We start from the raw sequence: 20,568 nt of genomic DNA, 5'->3' as shown, positions 1-20,568 counted from the left end.
CCACCAAATCCAGAATTTGCAGCTAGCTTTAATCAAAGTCCTTGAAAACAGGAAATTGCATTGTTTGATTGCTAAATTATTAGTACTGTTTTTCCAAAACTTGAAAAACTATCCAAAGAAGTACTGTTCAATGGTTTTTCAAAGGCTTAGCTTGCAATATTCCACAGCCAAGATACACATGAAACTGGGCACAGTGACAAAGACTGTCCTCATGATTCTATGGAAAGGAACCTAAGCTCTACCACGGCAAGCTGATGGAGGACAGAAGGGGAAGGGGCATGTTAATCATGATCACGCTGGCACACACTCGGCAACCAAGGATGGATGCCAAAATAATGAGGGGGCGTTCTCTATTCAAAGAGCACTCTCTGCTAGCATGCATATCACTGGGCACACACACACGCAAGGGGGAAATACCTGCAGAAATCCTATTACAGAATGGTTCAGAAAGGTGCTTATGAAGTGACTGTGGACTATACCAACCACTATGCATATGACGTATCATGTTTCCTGTATGTATTATCCTGCTGTCACTGCATTATTTTGTCCTGATATAAAGCCCCTTTTCTACATTGTATCTGCATTCTGAACCATGTCTAATATTCTATGTTTCAGATTTTTGTAATCCTAGTCCTAGTACACTGTCACTAAAAGTCTCAGAAGTCTTTTGGAAGTCCAACTTCTTCTCAAAAGTCTTTTGGAAGTCCAACTGTTTGATGCCTACTGAGTCACCTTTATTCACACTGGTCAGAAGAACTCCAACAGACCAGCCAGGCAAGACTTCCCTTTGCAGAAAACATACTGACTTTCCTTCAGTAGACTTTGTTCTTCTGAGTGCTTAATTCTCTTTTTAATAACAGTTTCTACTGATCTACCTGGAACAGATGTTAAGCTAACTGGCCTGTAATTTCCTGCATTCACTCTAGACACTAGTTAAGACTAGTGTCAACAGTAGTTCTACGTAAGGTAAGTTTCCAGTTGCTATATTCTTGGTGTTCGGGCGGTGGGAGACACAAACTTTCCAAGACGGTCACACCTAAACCTAAGGAGGCAACACTGTGTTCTTCCACTTCACAGTTGAGATACTGGCCATGCAATCCTATGCAGAGTTATTCGGTTCTAAGTCTACTGAGATCAGTGGGGCTTACATGAGAGCAACAGTGTATGGCATTGTACTGTAAGCAGGGCTTTTTTTCTGGGAAAAGAGGTGCTGGAACTCAGTGGGTTGCCCTTGGAGAAAATGGTCACATGGCTGGTGGCCCCGCCCCCTGATCTCCAGACAGAGGGGAGTTCATATTGCCCTCTGTGCTGCTTGGCAATCTCAACTCCCCTCTGTCTGGAGATCAGGGGCCGGGGCCACCAGCCATGTGACCATTTTCAAGAGGTTCTGGAACTCTGTTCCACCGTGTTCCAGCTGGAAAAAAGCCCTGACTGTAAGAGTGGGCCACAAAAGTGATACTCCTGCCCACCCCGCATATATTTTCATCACAAGGGATAAGCCTGCACCATCCTTAGCTGAAGTTAATGTTCACCAGAGCTCACAGACTCAATCTGACAGAAAAAAACTTTTAAGTCCTCCCTTATTAAAATCGTGAAAGTTATACACACAATTCACTTACTTCCAAGCTGACATGTATTCCACTCAGATCTCCAATCTCATACAAGATGGAACATACAAACCTGAAGATAAATCTTACTATTTTTACAGTATCTGGTCTAGTGGCAGCTAATCAAAGAGCAAAAATGTGGTAAGAATCCAAGACTGCACTCAGATGTCCAAATTAACCACAGTTCTAAGAAGTGTGCATAAGCCCAGCCTGTGCCAGGCTTACATGAACAACTGGCTCCTCGCTCTCCCCCTTTCTTGCACAGAACGCCCAATGAACGAATAACCCCCAGTTTCCTATGATATACAAAGGCAGGAATACAGCTTCATCACAGTTATATTTTCTTCCACTAAGATGCTAAACCAAAATAAAGCCCTGGTTAATAATCCCAGTTTGTTAGGGGGAGGGGAGAAAGGGAATGGGGGAAAACTAATTCCAGTTAGACTGCACACCAACATTCGCATGTCACGGAGGGAGACTCCAACTGACCCCGAGTCCAGAATAAATCTGGCTTGTGCATATTTGTATCTACCATGGCTAAACTGCATGTCTGAAAGCACCCAATGTCTTCTCAGTTATGGCCACACATAATTTAAAAGAAAAGGTATACCTCCAAAAGCAGAGAACAGCCCATCCACTGCAAAGGGAAAAGCACATGTGAACTATCAACAAGACACACACAAGAACTATCAACAATTCACACAGGAGAAATGGAACAGAAACCCACATGCAGGATAGTAACAGAGGACTGTTGGGGCAGAAGAGCCCAGCTATGCTCAGGGTCATGCTCAAATTATTGAGTGACCAAGATCATGATCAGGGCAGTAGGACATCTAAGCAAGTATTCTGGCTTCAAGGAACACCAAATCTTTTACTGACAAGTGGAGACACAAACACAGCCGTCACCAGCTGCCTACACTTTTGGCTGCTTATAGCAGCCAGTCACTATAGCAGCAAGATCTTGTCTTTGCGTAGCAGACATGCCAAGAATTCATCTAAATGCACAGTAAGAAATTCCAAGCTCAGAGTCATTGCTACAATTTCTCTTTAAAGTGGACACTATTTTGCCTCAATTAGACAGGTTCTCAGTCTTCCAACTTCATCCATCCACAGCGTATCCATCCTTTCCTTTCCCTTCCTTCCATCCCCATTTCCTAATCTTCTGGGCCACTGATCCCAATCTAGCCCCTGTACAAATCCCTGAAGAGTGTTTTTTCTCCATCTGACTCACATCAACCTGCTCAGCCATAAACTGTGCAATTTGCAAATCATCACCCACTGCCTTATCAACCATCCTTTCAAAGAGCAGAAGATCACTACGTGAAGACCAAGCTAAGCACGGCTTACTACATTGTTCTTTCTGCTGTACACACACATCTAAAAACATTCACACAGCACCTGATTTCTAACAGCATGCTGGGGGCGTGTGTTTAAAAATTAAAGGTAAATCCACTCTAACTTTATATATCAGACACATATCAAAGCCAGATCTTAAGACATAATTCCATGATTTTCCAGTCAGAACTGTGACCATAACAGTAGCACAGGTTTAAAAAAAATCTTATTCAATCTATTTTGGTAATCAGTTATTAAGAATATTGCAATTCATTAAGAGCATTTAAAGTTTCACCTGTTCTGTCTTTCAATATTTTGTAGTTCCCTGTGGTCCCTTTTCAGATGTTTGGTCAAAGATGTAAAGTACTCTTTCAGCAGATTTTGGAAAGGCTGTTGTTTTTCTGGGCTAATAATTTCACTAGGAGGGAAACTCAAGTTAAATTTATCTGCTGCATTTTTAACTTTTCTTGGTACCAAGCCAGCAATGTCATCTCCACAGTGCCGGCAAAAGCTAATGACCACAGAAACATGAGTGTGGGATTCCCGATCAGCATTAATAATGTTTTTCAGTTGTTCATAGATTAAAGACAACCCTTCCTTGTCAGTGAAAATCCCAACGATTGTCAGTTCTGCAATGAACCGCAAGTCCGTTCTTAGTTTGGTGATGTTGGGCATCTTCTCTTCTTTTCTTGCTTCAAAATGTTTTTTCCATACTTGAAGCAATGACGGGGCAAAGTCAGCATAACGCTGATGGAACAGAGAGCACAGATGCACAGCACAGTTCACATCCGATATTTTCAATTTTGCTTCCACTATAGAAGCAACAGCCTCTGCAATGTACTTGCTTAAATTGAGACCACTAAAATCATGGGACAAGGAGTCTCTTTGCTGCTCGGTGATAGTTTTTAACTTCTTAACAAAGGCGGTGTTCTTTTTGAGACTGGAATCCAGCCTGCTGAAGAAGTTTTCTTCAGGGCGGTTGTCTGACGCGTTCTGATTTTTGCTCCGGAGTTCCTTTCTGGCTTGGTGGCGCTCCCATGCTTCTTGGTGGAGTTGATGTGCCTCTTCTTTCTCCCTAAAGAGAATGCAAAGAGTTAGTAGTGATTTAAAAAACAACAACAATGCAGACACCAATTTGGAACTCACAAAGAAACAAATCATTCATGAACTAATTCTGCAGTCATTAAAATAACCAACCTGACAAGAAACTATTAAGTAATCCTGTATTTAGCGGTTATTTTTATTTAAGACATTTGCATGCCACCTTTCCACCCAAAAAGTTAACAGGGGAACTCTGATGCTTAAATGACCTCCATGGAAGAGAGATAAATACACGAGCAGGCAACTGTGTCCATGGCAGATTATGCAGTTCTTTGGATGTGCTAAAATTAGAATATCCGCAGTTTTCAATGCCTTTGGGAATATTCTTAAATCTAAACAATGTAGGAGAAGCATGTGCTGCACTGCAGAGCTCAACAAACTGCAGGCGCAAGGTTACCCTGCTGCCTAGAAATGTAATGACTGTGCCTAGTATTTTCAGTCATTATTTTATAGTACTGTCTCTCAGTGATCCTCAGTAGAAATACAAAACATCCTTGTTACTTTAAATCAGAATATTTTGTTGTATGAGCATGAAGTTCTTGTCAACATTGGCAGATGAATTCATCTTAGCCAGTTGCTTTCTACAGAGGCTCCAATATTCAATTAAACAGAGTTTTTTAAAGTAATAATGTAATTATGAGAAAATGAGAAGAAGCAAGGTTAAGGTTAGCTTTTTGGTATGGTAAATTATTAGTGTGTGTACTACAACACTTTTGTCATAGCTTTAATAAAATTACAAGAAACTATGAAGTGCTTTGGATTATGTTTTGTGATCATATTTTCTAATTATTGCTATTAAAATATAAAATCCTGGAGGGTGAAATATGAGTCTGGTTCCTAAAATTTTGGGCTGGCTCCTAGAGTCAAAGAAAATGTGTCAGGCCAGCTGTGTTGTCTTCAAATTTTTGCAGCTATAATTCCAATAAAAGCCAGTTTCATATAAAGCTTTGAATTTACCTGAACATTTAAGTAACACTCAATTTATTTTCCAAACCAAGTATTTCAAGTATTTGCTACTTACTGGTGCATAAAATTGGGGGCGGGGGGGGAGTGTTTGCTTTTAAATTTTATTCTCGCATTCAAATGTTTCTATCACTGGGCTTGGCAGCTGGAAATGCTGGGCAAATATTTTCTAACATACCAAAATCCCATTCAAAGCATATCCAAGGTCTTGGCCTTCTTGTAGGGGTCTTGAGTTTTTCATGTTAATCCAGAGTCACATGGCCTCACCGCCCTTGAAGGTCCCCTTCTGTTTCAAAAGCAAAGATCTGGACAAGGAAGGCGACTCTCTTGGAAACACTACGCTAGTTATAACAAGACTTATTTGAACGCTGTCCTTCATTTTAAATTCAAGACTGCCTCCTAAACCCACTCCACCTTCTGGGACCCCTAATGCAGCAGCAGCCACTTGTCCTGTAGGCTAGCACCCCTAGGTCACACATTGGCAGGATCTGTCAATTGGTGCAAGAATCTAACACTGGATTAAAAAAAAGAAGAATAGAGTAGGAGACAGCAAAATACATTTAAAACAAAGAAGGAACTCTTCTCAAGTTCTCTCCCCAAAAGAGTTTTGATGGTTTAGTCTGCCTTACAACTCCTATGCTGGTAAGTGTGACTCCTCTACTATGGGGCATTCAGCCCAGCTAGCTCTTGCTTGTTGGGAAGAAAGACTATCTGCCTCAGGACCGCAACCCTCCCTGGAACCATGCCCCACCACCAAAGTCTCTCTCACCCTCCACCCCGCCCCACCCCGCCCCACCAAGAACCTAGGGACCAGCAAAACTACAACAACAAGAAATCTTACTTCAGCTGAGCAGCTGCCTCTTCTTGTTGTCGCTTCACTTCCTCCTCCTGTTTCCTTTTCTCCTCTTCTTCAAGTTTCTGCTTTTCCTCCTCTTCTTTTCTCTTCTGCTCTTCTTCAGATTTTACTTTTTCCTCATCTTTTTTCTTTCGCTCCTTATCATCTTTTTTCCGCTTCTCCTCTTCCAGCTTTTTCTTTTTATCTTCAGGTGCTTTTACCACCTCTCTCTTCATGCCAAGCCTAACATCCTCTTTGGGTTTATCTCGGCTGTTCACTGTCCGCCTGTCACTGAACTCCTTATCTTTGTTACTTAATGATGTTTCTTTTTCTTCCATGCTTGCCGACTTCTTACGCTCAGCTGGCATTATGTTACCCAGGCAGATCTGAAAGATTAGCATCACATCACAATTACACTCAACAGGTATTGATCAGGAACTCAAAGGCATGTCCAACCAACGGGGTTTCGTAGTTTCTCTACCAAACAGTCTACTATTAATATAGGTAACAGTAGTGCGATAGGACAATTACCAAATAACACGTACCCCCCCCCCACTTCCTCCAACATCCAGCATGCACAATTCAGAATAGCGTCAGTCCAAATCATTTTGGTGAATCAAGGCAAAAATCCATATGACAACCCTGCTTTCACTGAATCACACATGAGATGTAATCAGTCGGGAAATTCCTGCACAAATCCCAAGCTTAGAATAGGGATCTACAGTAAACAGTAGTTAGCGTTCATCCATTTCCCACCCTACTGCTCTTAACTCCCCAATATCTATTGCACAGAGGTGGAAGTCCTACCTTCCCTTAGGGTTGGCTTGCCTCTAATACAACGACTAGCATTATAGGAGATACCAGCTAGCACTAGAGAGTAGTGCAGTAGGTTTCCAAGCATGTAGTAGCCATTATACCTCATCATGACATGATACACTTCCCTACTATTGTACACAGCTGGCAAAGATAATACATGATGTAATGGCCTAGGACAGGGGTGGGCAATTGTTTTGGCTTGGGGGCCACTTTGTGGGAGTGGAGGTTAGCGGAGGGCCGCACCTTTTAAAATGATTGCATTCATTAGTTAACTTTGCATTTCAGAAAAGGTATAAATTGTATCATAAAAATCACTAAAGTTTCACTAAAGTTGGAAATTTATAGATTTACTGTTGCAAAGACAAAATTGAAATTAACCAGATCAACCGGAAAAGCACGTATCTACACTGTGCATGCATACTGACGTAGCCGTCCTAGTGGAAAATACGAGACGAATCTTCGGTCGCGCACGGGAAGGAAATCTCGGTTCAAGGCGAATTTTTCTGACTGTCTTGGCAGGCCACAAAAAACTCTGCAGCGGGCCACATGTGGCCCGCGGGCCGCAATTTGCCCACCCCTGGCCTAGGATGTTACCACCAATTCAGAAATGGAAGAACTCGACATACAGATGCTGTTTTCAGTGGAAGTCACATATCTCCTGTAATGATTCCCCAAGGAAAGATAATACTATGAATTGCCTTTTCTACTTAGGCCATTCAGACGACTGAAACCACTGAATCTAAAAAAAAAAAAAAATGTTGATAGCATACCAAGTTTTTCTTCAAATGTATAGTCATAGCCAAGCCAGTGTCCACTAAAGTAAGCCAAAGGGCATTCTTTTGGATAGAAAAAATCTCCAAATAAAAGAATGTAACAAGAACCCTGCTAGATGAGACCAGTAGTCCATCTAGTCCCACATCCTGTCCCGCACAGGGGCCAACTAGTTATTCTGAAGGGCCAACCACTGGGCATAGAGGTTGAGGTCTTCTTCCTAATGTGGCCACCTGGCACCGGAATTCAGAGGTTTAGGGCCTCGCTCTGGATGTGGAGGTTTTCTTTGGGTCACCATGGCTAGCAGCCAATGATAGACCCATCTTCCATGAACCTGTCTAATCCCTTTTTACAGCCATGTTCATTGAAAGTTGAATAGAATGGTTACCATAAGCATTGGAAATATAGGCCTCGTCTTGTATTAGAAAAATCAGAAGTCTTTTTTAAAAAGCAAAAAAGAGAACTACATTTCTAATCCTCCTGTTCTCCTGCATTAAGTTTCAAAGTACTATGGAGGGAAAGGACAGAAAGAGAAGCATGAATTAACTGTTGATGAAGTCTTGTTTAAAATTCTGTTACAAAGATATTCAAGGACTGACAAATGTACTGCTGAAAATAATCTGTGGATAAGAGTATTGTTGAATAAACTCAATTATAGCCTTTTATCCAAAATGTCCATGAAAATTACTTAACTACTTTCAAATATCTATGCTACATATCTCCAGCTAATATTATGCCTTTGATCAGGTCTTCAAAGCTTATCATCATCATTAAGTATACCCTTGTGGTACCATGTATTGATATAACTAAAGAAGAAAACCTGAAAACAGTTAAGGAAACTTCAGTAAGTGTCTTTTCACCTTATTGCATGATCTTTCTTTTAAGATAAAAACTTTGCCTACTGTATTTGGGTATTGTTATTTCAATTCCATAGAACCTGATGTAAATTCTTTACACACAGTGGTACATAAAAATTTATAACAGAATGGATTTGGAAACCAAGAAGAAAAAACCTACAACCTGCCAGAAGGGTTGGGGGGGGAACTATATATATATACACACACACTGCATTTGACATTTTTCAAAATAATTCTGAAACAGCTATGGCAACTACTATAGTATGGATTTTCTTAAGCCACTGCATTACCAACAATTGTTCTTAAGATGTAGAACAGCTTTTTAAAAAAAGACATTTGAGACTATGGTGACCTGCACGTTCATTATCTGTGCAGAGAAATGTCAGCTGCTGCTGCCTATGGCTGCCCCGTAGTAGACGTGTGACCAACCTAGAGAAAGTAAATCTGCAGGAGGCAATGTAATATTTTTCTCTCTTCTAAGTGCAAACAATATTTTGTGCCATGTTAAAGCCAGATGGTATAGCCAGCAACCCCCAGAAAGATAAAAGAACTAGAGAAGGATTTTCTCACAAGAAACAGCAACAGTGGGAAACGGGACTGGGCCCTAACTGGAAGTTGTCTTATAACCAAGGTTCAAACCACCAAACAGCTGCATATATTATTCCTCTCTTATTCAGAATGCATACAAACACGGCATCAAGATTTTCAGAGTGTACGCTGTCTGAAGAAGGGAGCTGACTCCCGAAAGCTTACACTCTGAAAATCTTGTTGGTCTCTGAAGTGACACTGGACTCAAATCCCGCTGTTCTACTGTAGACCAACACAGCTACCCACCTAAACTGCCTATTATTTAACCACCAACAAATACTCTATGAAATCAAGAATTGTCAGATACTCTCATTCTCCATCCCACTTCACGTCCCCTTTCACAAACCAAATTTTGACTTTTGTAGTTACTCTACAAGTTCTGGTTGATATTTTTGAGTAGCTCTGTAACTGAAGTTAGTGGGTAAAATTTTATCGACAAATTCAAACAACGGCACTACCGGATGAGTGGCTGGCTTTGCACTAACCAGGGCCAAAAGCAATTGACATTTATGTTCATAATGCAAGATTTGCATATCTTTACAATTCTATTTGTTACAGCCTTTCACCAGTACAAAAAATGCTACTAAAAATAAAATACAGTAACTGAGAACTTTCTTGTTCACTTCATGTATATTTGCTTCGCAATGAACTGAAGTTGTTAATGATGTTACCCAACAGCTGGGTTTGGGGTTTACAGTTAATGTATGTCTCTGCCTGGGCTTCAGGTTTTTAACAAATTAATGCTATAAATGCCTTACAATTATATGACCACTCAAATGACTATTTTTGTTCAAATTACAAACCCTAGACATGCAATTGTATATGGAGAATCCTGATATAGGGCAAGTGTTCAAAATTTAATGCTCTTTAGCAGGGCACAACAAATTACAGGCCACAGGACATCACAGTGCCTAGAATTTTTAGCATTTAAGTGTCTCTAGGTGCTTCTCAGTAGAAGTACAAAGGTTAAATAATGAGGGATAATGAGGGATAGATGTTTTCTTGAGATGACCACCAGGGTTACCTCATATTTATTTGCACACTATAACATTTTTGCTGTAGCTTTAAAAAAGTAACAAGAAACTGTGAAGATTTTAACAGTGAAATCTTAAACAGAGTTACTCCAGTCTAAGCCCATCAATGGGTTTAGACTGGAGTAACCCTGTTTAGAATTTCACTGTTAAGATGAGGCACTGTGGGGCAATAATTAGAAAGTATGGTCATTAAAAATAAAACTATGAATGCTGAAAAATATATGGCTCTGAAATTTTTGGGTTGACTCATCAAACCAAAGAAAATCTGTCAAGGCCTAATCTTTAGTTCCTTTACAGTTCTATGAAGATCCTTCTTTCTCATTGTAAAAATACATACTTGGACATTATCATTATGTTGTAAAACTCCTAACAATTCACACTGCAGTAATCGAACATGACTTACACTACCCTGAAGTTTGAAAATTTAATCTGAAGCCCTCTATTACAAAGTATGTATTTTCAGCATAAGCTACGATGGGAGTACGATGAAAGCCACTTTGGGTGCACATGCTGAGAAAAGTGGGGTATAAGCAAATAAATAAAAGTGGCACAAGATAAAATGGAGGCGAGAATGATGTGTTTTGAGTCACTGCCTGGAAAGAAAAGTGGAGAATAAATGAAGTAAAATAAATAAAAATAAAAGTATAAGAATCTGTGGCACTTCTCGATCAGAGCAGGAAGGCCTTAAAGCCTAAATGCAGAATCAAGCCAAGCCATCTTGCCTGTTTTTCAGACTGCCCCACAGTAGTAGATGACCGGAAAAATCATCCCAAGAAATAAACAGTTGCACATATGCTCTGTAATACACATGAGAGTGACCATTGTCTAGTTCTCTGAATTCCAGCTTAGCACACCTGACAAAAAAGTTAGCTACTACTGGCCCAAGGAAATGGACATTCGTTTATGCAAACCTGATACAAAAAACGTCACTTACGAAGCTCAATACTATTGAAGCTGCTTTACTGAAAAGCATTGGCAATGTTATGCCAAACAGAAAGTGCAGCTGTAACCAATGTAAAAGTACACAGATAGATCCCCATGCTACAGGCCAGGCCTGTCCAAAGAGAGCGTGTGCTAGTAAGAACTTTGCAGCGGAAATGGCTCCAGGGGTTCCTAAGAGGAGCCAGTTGACAAATCATCACACTGAAAGGACGTGTGAAGGAGGGAGGGAGATGGTATACAAACACACACACCGTCTAGAACTACTGGGAAGATCTAAAGCGAAACAAAAACAAGGACCTCCCTCTACAGCTACAGAAAAGCCACCTTCGTAGAGATAAGGGCGGGGGGGGGGGGAGAGAATGGAAAGAGACCGAGTTCGCGCAGCGCTCCCCGATCTTTTTCTTATGGTGGTGACCAACAAGCACAACTTAACTTAGCACAGAGATCCTTTTCAAAAGTGGGAGAAAGCCCTATAAGAAAATCACTTCCACAGGCTTCGCAGCCCACTTTCGCCTTAAAAACGCCGAGCCAGGCGAAGGGCAGGCACCCCCGCCCCAAAAGCACGCCAGATCAGGACCCTCTATGGGGTTGCCAGCTCCAGGTTAGGACATTCCTGGAGATTTGGGGGGAGGGTTTGTGAGGGGCCCCAGCAAGGAATAACACCATAAAGTCCACCCTGCAGAGCAGCCGTTTTCTCCAGGAGGACCAAGGCGCCCGGCCCGGCGGTCAGCTGCAATTCCGGGAGATCTCCAGCCACCACCTGGAGGCTGGCAACCCTAACTCCCCGGGAGCCACCACGCCCCTCGCACGTGCCCCGCAGCCTGGCCCTTCCCTTCCGCAAACAAACCCTGGGAAGCCTCGCCTCCCCGCCGCGGCAGGAGGCCGCAGCAACACGCCGGTCGCGTCAGCGCGACACCCCGTCGGGGAGCGACAGGCCCTTCGGGAGCCGCGCCACCCAGAGCCGCGGGCAGGAGCGCCGCCGGGCCTGCACTGAGGGGGGGGGGCGCCGTCAGACACCCCCCCCCCGGCGCGACCCACGGCGCCCGCCCCTGCCCGGGTGGCCCCCTGAGGGGATGGGCGGGGGGCGAGAGCGAGCGGAGGGTCCGCGGCCCTCGCCGGCCTTCGCTTCCCTCCGGGAGGGCCCGGGGCCCAAGCCCAGCCCCGGCTAGGCCCTCCCCGGCGCCCAGCGGCCCTGCCCGCTCTCGCCCGCCTCCCCGGGGCCGGAGGCCGAGGCGGGCGCGGGGAAGGGCGGTTACCTCGGCCCGCCGTCCACATCGGTGCCCGCTCCCGCGGCTCCGCCAGCCTCTCCGAGCCCCCCTTCGCTTCGCCTCAACTCTCCTCAGGACGAGGACCCCGCCCCCTAAGCTGCCCTTCGCGGCGCCTGCTCGGAAGTGCCCCGCGGGCGGCCCCCGGCCGAGGGCCCGTCGCCCGGCTCGGAGCCAAGACGAGGAGCAGGCCGCCCCGATCCGGCCTCGGTCGCCCGCAGCCTGGCCGGCCGCCAGTGCCGAGCTCTGAGGCGCAGGGGACGCGCGCTCGTCAGGCACCGCGAGGGCAGCTGCGTCTGGCGGCGGGGTCCTGAGGCGGGAGAGCGCGCGGGGCGGCCCAGGGCTTTGGTTGCCAGGGGAGGCGGAAGTGGCCCGGGAGGCGGGGCTTCTGCGGGGGGCGGGGCTTCTTCCTCCCTCCTGCCCCGCCCGACGCCCCGCGGCGCTTCGGGCCCTTCCGCTGCTGTCGGCCGGGCGGGTGACTTGTTCGGGGTTCCCCTGCAATCGCGCCAAGTGGGGGAACACGCATGAGAACCGGTTCTCACGTGCAAAGCTCTTCAAGGCCTTGGCCCGGCATTCCTACGGGGCCGCCTCCCACCCTGTGCAGCTTCGCTCATTTGAAGAGGATCTGCTGCAGGTGCCAGGCTGCACACGGGCGAAAGCCACAGCGGCCCCTCCACGGGCCTTCTCTGCGGTGGCCCCCGCGCTGTGGCCTGGCCTGTCGGAGGAGGACAGGAGAGGCCCCGCCCTCCTGGAATTATTCAAAAAAAGCTTTTGTATTGTAGATGGGGGCTCCGGGAGAGGCTTCGCTAATGAGTCAGGGGACGTGGCCTTCACCACCATGTTGCTTACATACTATCTGATGCTTTAAATGTGCGCCCCTATGAGCGACCTGTGCTTCGTGTGCTCTAATATCAGCCCTAGAGTTGCTTGTGTTCTCTTTCAGCATTTCTTCAGCTCTGTATTGGATCATTGCTAATGCTCTGTCTTTGTAAACTTGAAGTTATTTTACCCTATGGCATTGTTTATGGAAATGTCTTTGATACCGACTGTGCTAATCTCATACTGTGTAATCTGCCTTGAGGCTCAGTGAGAAAGGCGGACTATTGATGACATCAATAAATAAATAAGAATAAATAAGTGTTCTAAGAAGTAAAATGCACAGTGTAGAACACTATGCCGTGCAGTTTGGGGGAGAGGTGGTTGGTTCCAAAATAGCATATGTACTATACAAGTGCACATTGTAAAAACTGAATTTGTGGGTTTTTTTAAATAGCTGATCATTTTGTATAAAAGAAACTTGCTCATTCAAGCTACATAAGACACACACAGCAGACTCCATTGTTCCTCTCCACAGATCATTCAACAATATTCCAAATTGGAAATCCCTCATTCTTAAACATGAGGCCCCCATTGCAGGCTAAACCATGTGAACTGGCCACCCACTGCGACAAGGGGAGTGGCGTGCACACATGAAATCTATGTACGTGAGGTGCAGGATGCACTCTTATATACAGCACGTGTTATCGGGCAGTTCCAAATTGTCCTTTAAAAAAACACCTGAATAAGCCCCGGTTAATGTCGGTGAAACGTGCTTCTGCTGAGGCTCCTGCAGAGTTTTAATTGACTCGTTTCTATCCAACTAGCGCATTTAAAAGTCATTATTTTTGCTGATAACTTCTCTTTTTTGGCTTATCTCATTTGATTCAGTTAAAATCCTATGCAGAATAAAGCGCACATATACCCACCCATTTCAGTGGATTTAAATGTGCTGAATAGCCTCAGGATGTACGAAACCCAAACAAAACCATAGGCAGGAATATCTAGCTTGCTTGATAGAGAAATTTTAGAGAATTCTGTTTTCATTGCATATTTTAACACAGAATCATAGGGTTGGAAGGGACCTCTGTGGTCATCTAGTCCAATCCCCTGCACAATGCAGGAAATTCACAATAACCTTCCCCCGCCCTCCCGACTGCCCCAGTGACCCCTGCTCCATGCCCAGAAGATGGCAAAACACCTCCAGGATCCCTAGCCAAACTGGCCTGTGGGAAATTGCTACCTGATGCCAAGGTGGTGATTGGCCTTACCTGGGGCATGTAAGAAGGGGCCATGAGAACTAAGCACTGATGTAACCCTTTCTGCCCTCCCCCTCATGATCTGCCCAGGTCCACAGAATCAGCATTGCCGTCGGATGGCCATCTAGCCTCTGCTTGAAAACCTCCCAAGAAGGAGAGCCCACCCTCTTTCTGAAGGGAACAGTTCCACAGTGTTTACTTAGTAGCCACTGGCACACATCGACAGTTACGGCATTTTCTTGTGGATTTTGCTTTCTTCTACTCCTTTTATAAGTGAGTGCGAGTTTGTACACATGCACATCACAGCTTGTTCGGAAGCCACATGTTTTGACCAAGTGTTTTGTCCTGTGGTCCTAGAGATACAAAGTTGAATGTGATCACGTATGAGTAGAAAATAGGAATCTGTACCAAAACCTTTTACCCTGGCATTGGATTTAGTGAATCAGACCTCCCTTTTCTCAGATGTCTGAGATTAGTACAAGGCAGGTGTGTCTCTGCATGAGTCTAGTATGCCCAACTCTGCAGAGGACTATGCTTCATGACCCATTGCATGAGCTTTCTAAACTCCAAGTAGAGGTGGTATGAGGCACACAGATCCAGAAAAAATATTAAACTGTATTGACAAGAAGCTGCACTAGTTTGGATATCAGATTGGATTATAATCCCAAACAGAAGAAATATAAAATTGGTGATAATTGATATCAAAGAAGGAATTTGTAATTATGGATCAAGAAATCATTAAAATTATTTAAAGACAAGACGGCACTCACATTTTGAGGGATGAATGATTTGTGGTTTAAATGCAGAAATAGATTTAAGTCCGCCAACTTTGCCACGGACATCCCCCATCGATAGTATTAGAAGAAACAAAACATTGTATAAATTATGAATATATGATGGATAAACAAGAGATAATAAAAACATGGCAAGAAATCCAAGCTCAAGGAAAAAAACGTTTAATAGCTGATGTGTTATCAATGGTGTCTAAACTTAAAGATCAACCATCAAAAGAATGTGGTTGGTTAAGAGAGAAAACTGTTCAGACAATCACTGGAGTTTCAAAACATCTATTAGGAAAAGTATATAAAATCTTACTGCAATATGCCACAGAATCAAAACAAGTAAAATATCCCATTTCACATGTTCTGGGTTGAATTCCTGCCGCTGAAAATATAAATGCAGGGATTGAGTCCAGAAGAAACTGAAGCCTGACGGGATTCCGTGGACCCTGGCTCACTCAGTCGAGAGCCTAGGAGTTATCCTAGACCGAGCATCACTGCTCCTAGAGAAGCAAGTAAATGCAGCTGCAAAAAAGGCCGCCTCACAACTCAGACTGGCCACAGTAACTTGGAGACTAGACTGCTGAACTGCACTCTACACAGATCTTCCCTCAAAACTGACTAGGAGACTCTGGCTGGTGCAGAACACAGCAGCTTGTTCACTCTCAGGAGCTAGAGATGGATTGGAGCCTGCATCCCATCCCACAGTCACTCCACCGGCTGCAGATCCGTTTCTGGGCTTAATTCAAGGCCATGACTCTCACATTCAAAGCCCTTCGTGGCCTTGGCCGCTCATATCTATACGACCACCTCTCCCCCGATGTTCCACCAAGGCAGCTTTGCTCATCTCGACTGGGCTTGCAGTCAGGCACAATCCACAGCTGCCTGCACACCATACTTCCTCTGTGGTGCCCCCCCCCACCTTACGGAATGGCCTGCCTGGGGTGGTCAGGAAAGCCCCCACTCTCCTGGCTTTCTGTAAACTGTACAAAACTGTATTATTCAGGAGGGCTTTCTAAAGCTGTGTCAGAAGAATGCTTTGATAGGGGCTATATGCTGCTCTGTTGGGTACTGACTGCTGATGCCTACTAGGGAGTTCCCACTCCGCTAAACATACCATGAAAATTAGTTATGCTTTGTTTCAGATAGAATTCATCCCTGTGCTCGGCTTTATGCTTGTATAAATTTAAATTAAATTTAAATTAAATCCTAATTGTTATTGTACTTTGCTCAGCGAATGTCCTAGATGTTAATTATATTGTATTTCACTAGCACTGTGTAATCTGCCTTGGATCTCAGTGAGAAAGGAGGATGATAGACTGGCAGGCAGACAGACAGACAGACAGACAGACAGAACTACTGTGTGGCAATGACCTCCTACAGCTTTTCATCACCCTTGCCACCCATCCCAAATTTCCCTTCACAGGTTTGGGGCCTCCCAGGTAGGTAAGGGCTGGTCACCACATGCCACCTGTCTTGCCTCCACTACAGCAGGCAAAGACCCCTGGCCCAGATCCTCACAGGGTCCCCTCTCCCCTATTCCAGAGGCTCCCTGTATGTACCTCCCCTCACCCAGCTACAGCCCAGGGCTACTGGGGGAAAGTGAACTTAAAAGGTTACTTTCCCTGTATAGATCCAGAGGAATTAGCCATGTTAGTCTGTAGTCGTAAAATAGAAGAGTCCAGTAGCACCTTTAAGACTAACCAACTTTACTGGAGCATAAGCTTTCGAGAACCACAGCTCTCTTCATTAGATGCGTCCCTGTGTATACGCTTTCCCTGTATATATGCTGCTACGATTTAAACTTGACCCATTTAATGCGACCAGCATTTCTGAGACATGGTTGTGAAATATTTTCCCTCGGCCAACAATTTCAAGCCAGTCAGGGTTAAACAAAACAAACTTTATTTTAGAGATGGAACATAAGAGTGAATGGGTTTTAAACCAATAACCAAACTGGAGTTAAACAGAAAATATTTCAATGTAACAGAACAGGTTTGGAATCAGCCAGCAATATCTCTGCGGCCTCTCCTCCGCGGAGCCAAAACCCTTCTCTTCCTCAGTCTCTCAAAAGCATTCTTTCCCTCGGATATGAAATCCTAAGCAGAGTTACTTCAGTCTAAGCTCATTAATTTCAATGGGCTTAGACTGGAGTACCTCTGCTTAGGATTTCACTGTTAGTATATGTATAGTATAAATTCAGACTGTTCGGGGCAAAGCGTGGGAGCATGCCCTAGCTGGTACAATGACATCACTTCAGGAAATGATGTCATTGAGCCCCACCAGGAGCAAGCCCAGTACGCGCTTTCCTGAGTTGCCTACCAGTGGTGGGCGATCACCGGGGGTTTGTCACCTCCCACCAATTGGGGGGCAACGGGGTAAACCCCTGGGAGACTACTCGCCACTGGTGGGCAACTGGGAAGCCCATTCACAGCAGTGAGCTATTATTTGGGAATGAGGGCTCCCAGCCCAGTGCTGCACATTCCCCTAAGTAAGAATCACTATTCCTGCTCTGTAGCACCTTTAAGACTAACCAATTTTATTGTAGCATAAGCTTTCGAGAATCAAATTCTCTTCGTCAGATGCATGGTACAGAAACTGGTCAAATATAGAAGAGGAGGGGGGAGGAGGGGAGGAGAGAGAAGATACAATTGGGGGGGAGAGGGAGGATGCAACCAAAACATTCCTTTGCTAGTAAATGTAAACATCTCCTTTTGGTGGGGGGATCAGTTGGCTTCAAAGGAGTTTGCCGTGTTAGTTTGTAGCAGCAAAACAGCTTGACTATCCAATTCCAATGCAGTATAGGATAGTCAAGCTGTTTTGCTGCTACAAACTAACACGGCAAACTCCTTTGAAACCTCACACAAGCCAACTGATCTCCACACCAAAAGGAGATGTTTACATTTACTAGCAAAGGAATGTTTTGGTTGCACCCTCCCTCTCCCACCCCCCTAACTGCATCTTCTCTCTCCTCCCCCCTCCTCTTCTATATTTGACCAGTTTCTGTACTATGCATCTGACGAAGAGAACTTGATTCTCGAAAGCTTATGCTACAATAAAATTGGTTAGTCTTAAAGGTGCTACTGGACTCTTTTTGATTTTGCTGCTACAGACTAACACGGCTAACTCCTCTGGATCTATTCCTGCTCTGGAGATCTTAGAAGAGAGTCCCCTGCTGGAGAGAATTCTTACCTGATTCTGACAGTCCTTAATGAAACCTGCTCTCTCTTCTTGATTATTTAACATCTTAAAGACAACAGGTACTAAAAAACTTCCTTATAAATCGAATTCTGGAACTTACTTTTTAAAAAATGTATTTCACCAAAGAAATACATAGTAACAAAATTATGAGATCTATCATACAATCATAACATTCAAAGAGAATTACTTATACAGTTTCTCATACTGGGGAACTATAACCTTGTCCAGTTACGAAATACAAACCTAGGGCCCATCTATCTCAATTCAAATTGTATATACAATCAGAATCAGAGGTTCCTTCATAAACATAATTTCCTATAGATAGTTTTAAGAGGAATAATATTTTGTTCAGCCATGTATTTCAAAACAGGAAGCCAGGCAACTTCGAATGCTGTAGAACGTGAGTTACATTTTTAAAAATTATAGTAATACTGGCGTCATTTTTTCCACTTTCAAAATATAGTTCTGGATGCATTAATTACCAGCACGATTACACTAAGTTTTCCTGAGAATACCTGGAGACTGATTGGGAAATGCAAGGATCACCTTCTCTGACGGAGAAGCCCGTTCGTTCAATGCTTTCGTTACTGAATTTTCTTTTGGGTAAGTGGAGATATTCTGCACAACCTAGAAGTTGTGAATGGAAGGCGGAAAGACCATTGCCTCCTTCCAGTCGCCTACCTGATCATAGTAACGTGTTGACCCACGCACCGGTCCCTTCTCTGTGGGATCCAGTGCCCTGGAGGAGCTTCAGCCAGATCCACGTGTTTGTTCACAGGCAAGTCACTTCCATTCATGGGACTCATATTGGAAAAGAGGTCCGTCGTCTTCCTCCGTGCTTCCAGGCTCCCTTCGAAGTGCTAACTTTGAAAGGCCTTAACAACCAGGGCCCCATAGATCTGAGCGACTTTCTCTTGCCTTACGAACCCGTAAGTCACTTACATTCTGCAGATCACAACTGGTTGATATACTGCTTTCCCTCCAAGTAGCATGGTTAGCCACAATCCGGCTCATGTGTCTTCTCTATATTTGCCCCACAGCTGTGGACTAACTCTCCACCTGCCACCTCTGGTCTGTGGGATCTCCACAATAGCTTTTTGGACCTTTTTTATTTTAACGGGAATTTGGATGAAGAGTCTGAAATATTTGGCATCTGGGCTCCTATTTTATAGGATGCAATGTGATATTTTGGGTAAGATTTTTTAAAATTGATTGGTTCTTAGCTGTCTTGAGTTCCAAGGAGGAAAGGTAGATAACAAATATTTTAAAATATTATTTTTAAAAAAATCTTTGAATTTCTTTGAGACTCTGAGTGGAAAGGCAGCATGGAAATGTTTTAAATAAATAAACAAACGAATAAAATAATTTCTATCATTGGCAACAGTCCTGGAAGTGAGGGTCACTTAATGGTACCTTGCCCAAGGTACATGGCAAATTTCCCCAATGACTTACTACAGCTAACAGGGAAAGAGGAAAGATGTCACACAGATGGAACATGCAGAGACTCCTGGCACCGAGAGCTGAACGAGACACTAAGCTCAGCCCTGGGAGTTTTGATACATCGGAAGGTTCTAACGTGCAGTCGCCAAAAGGCAAGACAAATATCTGGGCACAGATTAAGAAAAGAAAAAGGCGCAGCGCTCAGTTTCAACTTTTCAATTAAATTAGCAAAGACAGTTGCTGAGCGATTTGCATTCTTTATTTCATTCATCTCGTCAGGCGGACGGGCCACGACGATCGGAGGAAGGGCCGCTTTGACTCTTGCCAGCTCCTGCCTTGGAAATCTGAAACGCAGTCGGACCCACATCTTGCTCTTCCAACACGGCTACCCCCCTAAAGCTACTATGGATGTCTTTGCTTCATTGATACCCTCTGCTGTTCTCTAAAACGGCACACATCATTCCCCCCCCCCTTTATCCTCACAACAGCCCTGCAAAGCAGGAAAAGCTGGGCGTGCGTACGGGGCCCACCGTCTTCCCCGGCAGCGCGCGGATTCGACCCTGGAGCCTCGCCTGCAGCCGAGCCGTGTGTTTCGCGGGGTTTGTTCCGGTTGGGCCCACTCCGCAGAGCACCGCCCTGAGAGGCCGCCGGTCCTGGGGCGCAGCCACCTGGCTCGGGGCCAAGGCACAGCATGGAGCCCGCCCGCCCCGCCTCCGGCTCGCCCCGGCAGCCTCCTGCAGCCCCGCTCCTTCCTGGCGCCGTCCATTGAGGGCGGTCGTTTACAGCCCGCCGCGCGCTCCCGCCTCTCCGGCCCTTTTCGGAGCGCCCCCCGAGTCTCGCGCGGGCCCTCCGTCGCCGCGGGCGGGCGGGCGGGCTGGGCGTGCCGGGCGGGGCGGGGCTGCCCTCCCCCGCCCCCGGCTCAGCCAACGCGGCCCGGGGGCGGCTCCGCTCGCCCCGCC

General features: G+C 44.9%; 1 protein-coding gene across 3 annotated transcripts in view; it reads right to left on the bottom strand.

The window, feature by feature from the left end:
- UPF2 (UPF2 regulator of nonsense mediated mRNA decay) overlaps nt 1–12,165 on the bottom strand; it is a 66,734-nt gene extending 54,569 nt beyond the window's left edge. For all 3 annotated transcript variants that reach the window (XM_054988432.1, XM_054988435.1, XM_054988436.1), the window contains exons 1-3: nt 12,106–12,165; nt 5,848–6,227; nt 3,238–4,017 (exon numbers count right to left, since the gene is read on the bottom strand). In XM_054988432.1, the coding sequence (XP_054844407.1) occupies nt 3,238–4,017; nt 5,848–6,209 (1,142 nt within the window). In that variant the 5' untranslated portion in view covers nt 6,210–6,227; nt 12,106–12,165. The remainder of the gene's footprint in view (nt 1–3,237; nt 4,018–5,847; nt 6,228–12,105) is intronic.
- Between the last annotated feature and the right edge of the window lie 8,403 nt (nt 12,166–20,568).

This window comes from Eublepharis macularius, chromosome 9 (genome assembly GCF_028583425.1).
Source record: "Eublepharis macularius isolate TG4126 chromosome 9, MPM_Emac_v1.0, whole genome shotgun sequence".
Classification (NCBI taxonomy): domain Eukaryota; kingdom Metazoa; phylum Chordata; class Lepidosauria; order Squamata; family Eublepharidae; genus Eublepharis; species Eublepharis macularius.
Note: the sequence above shows the minus strand (reverse complement) of the source record. Positions and strands in the feature narration are given on the sequence as shown.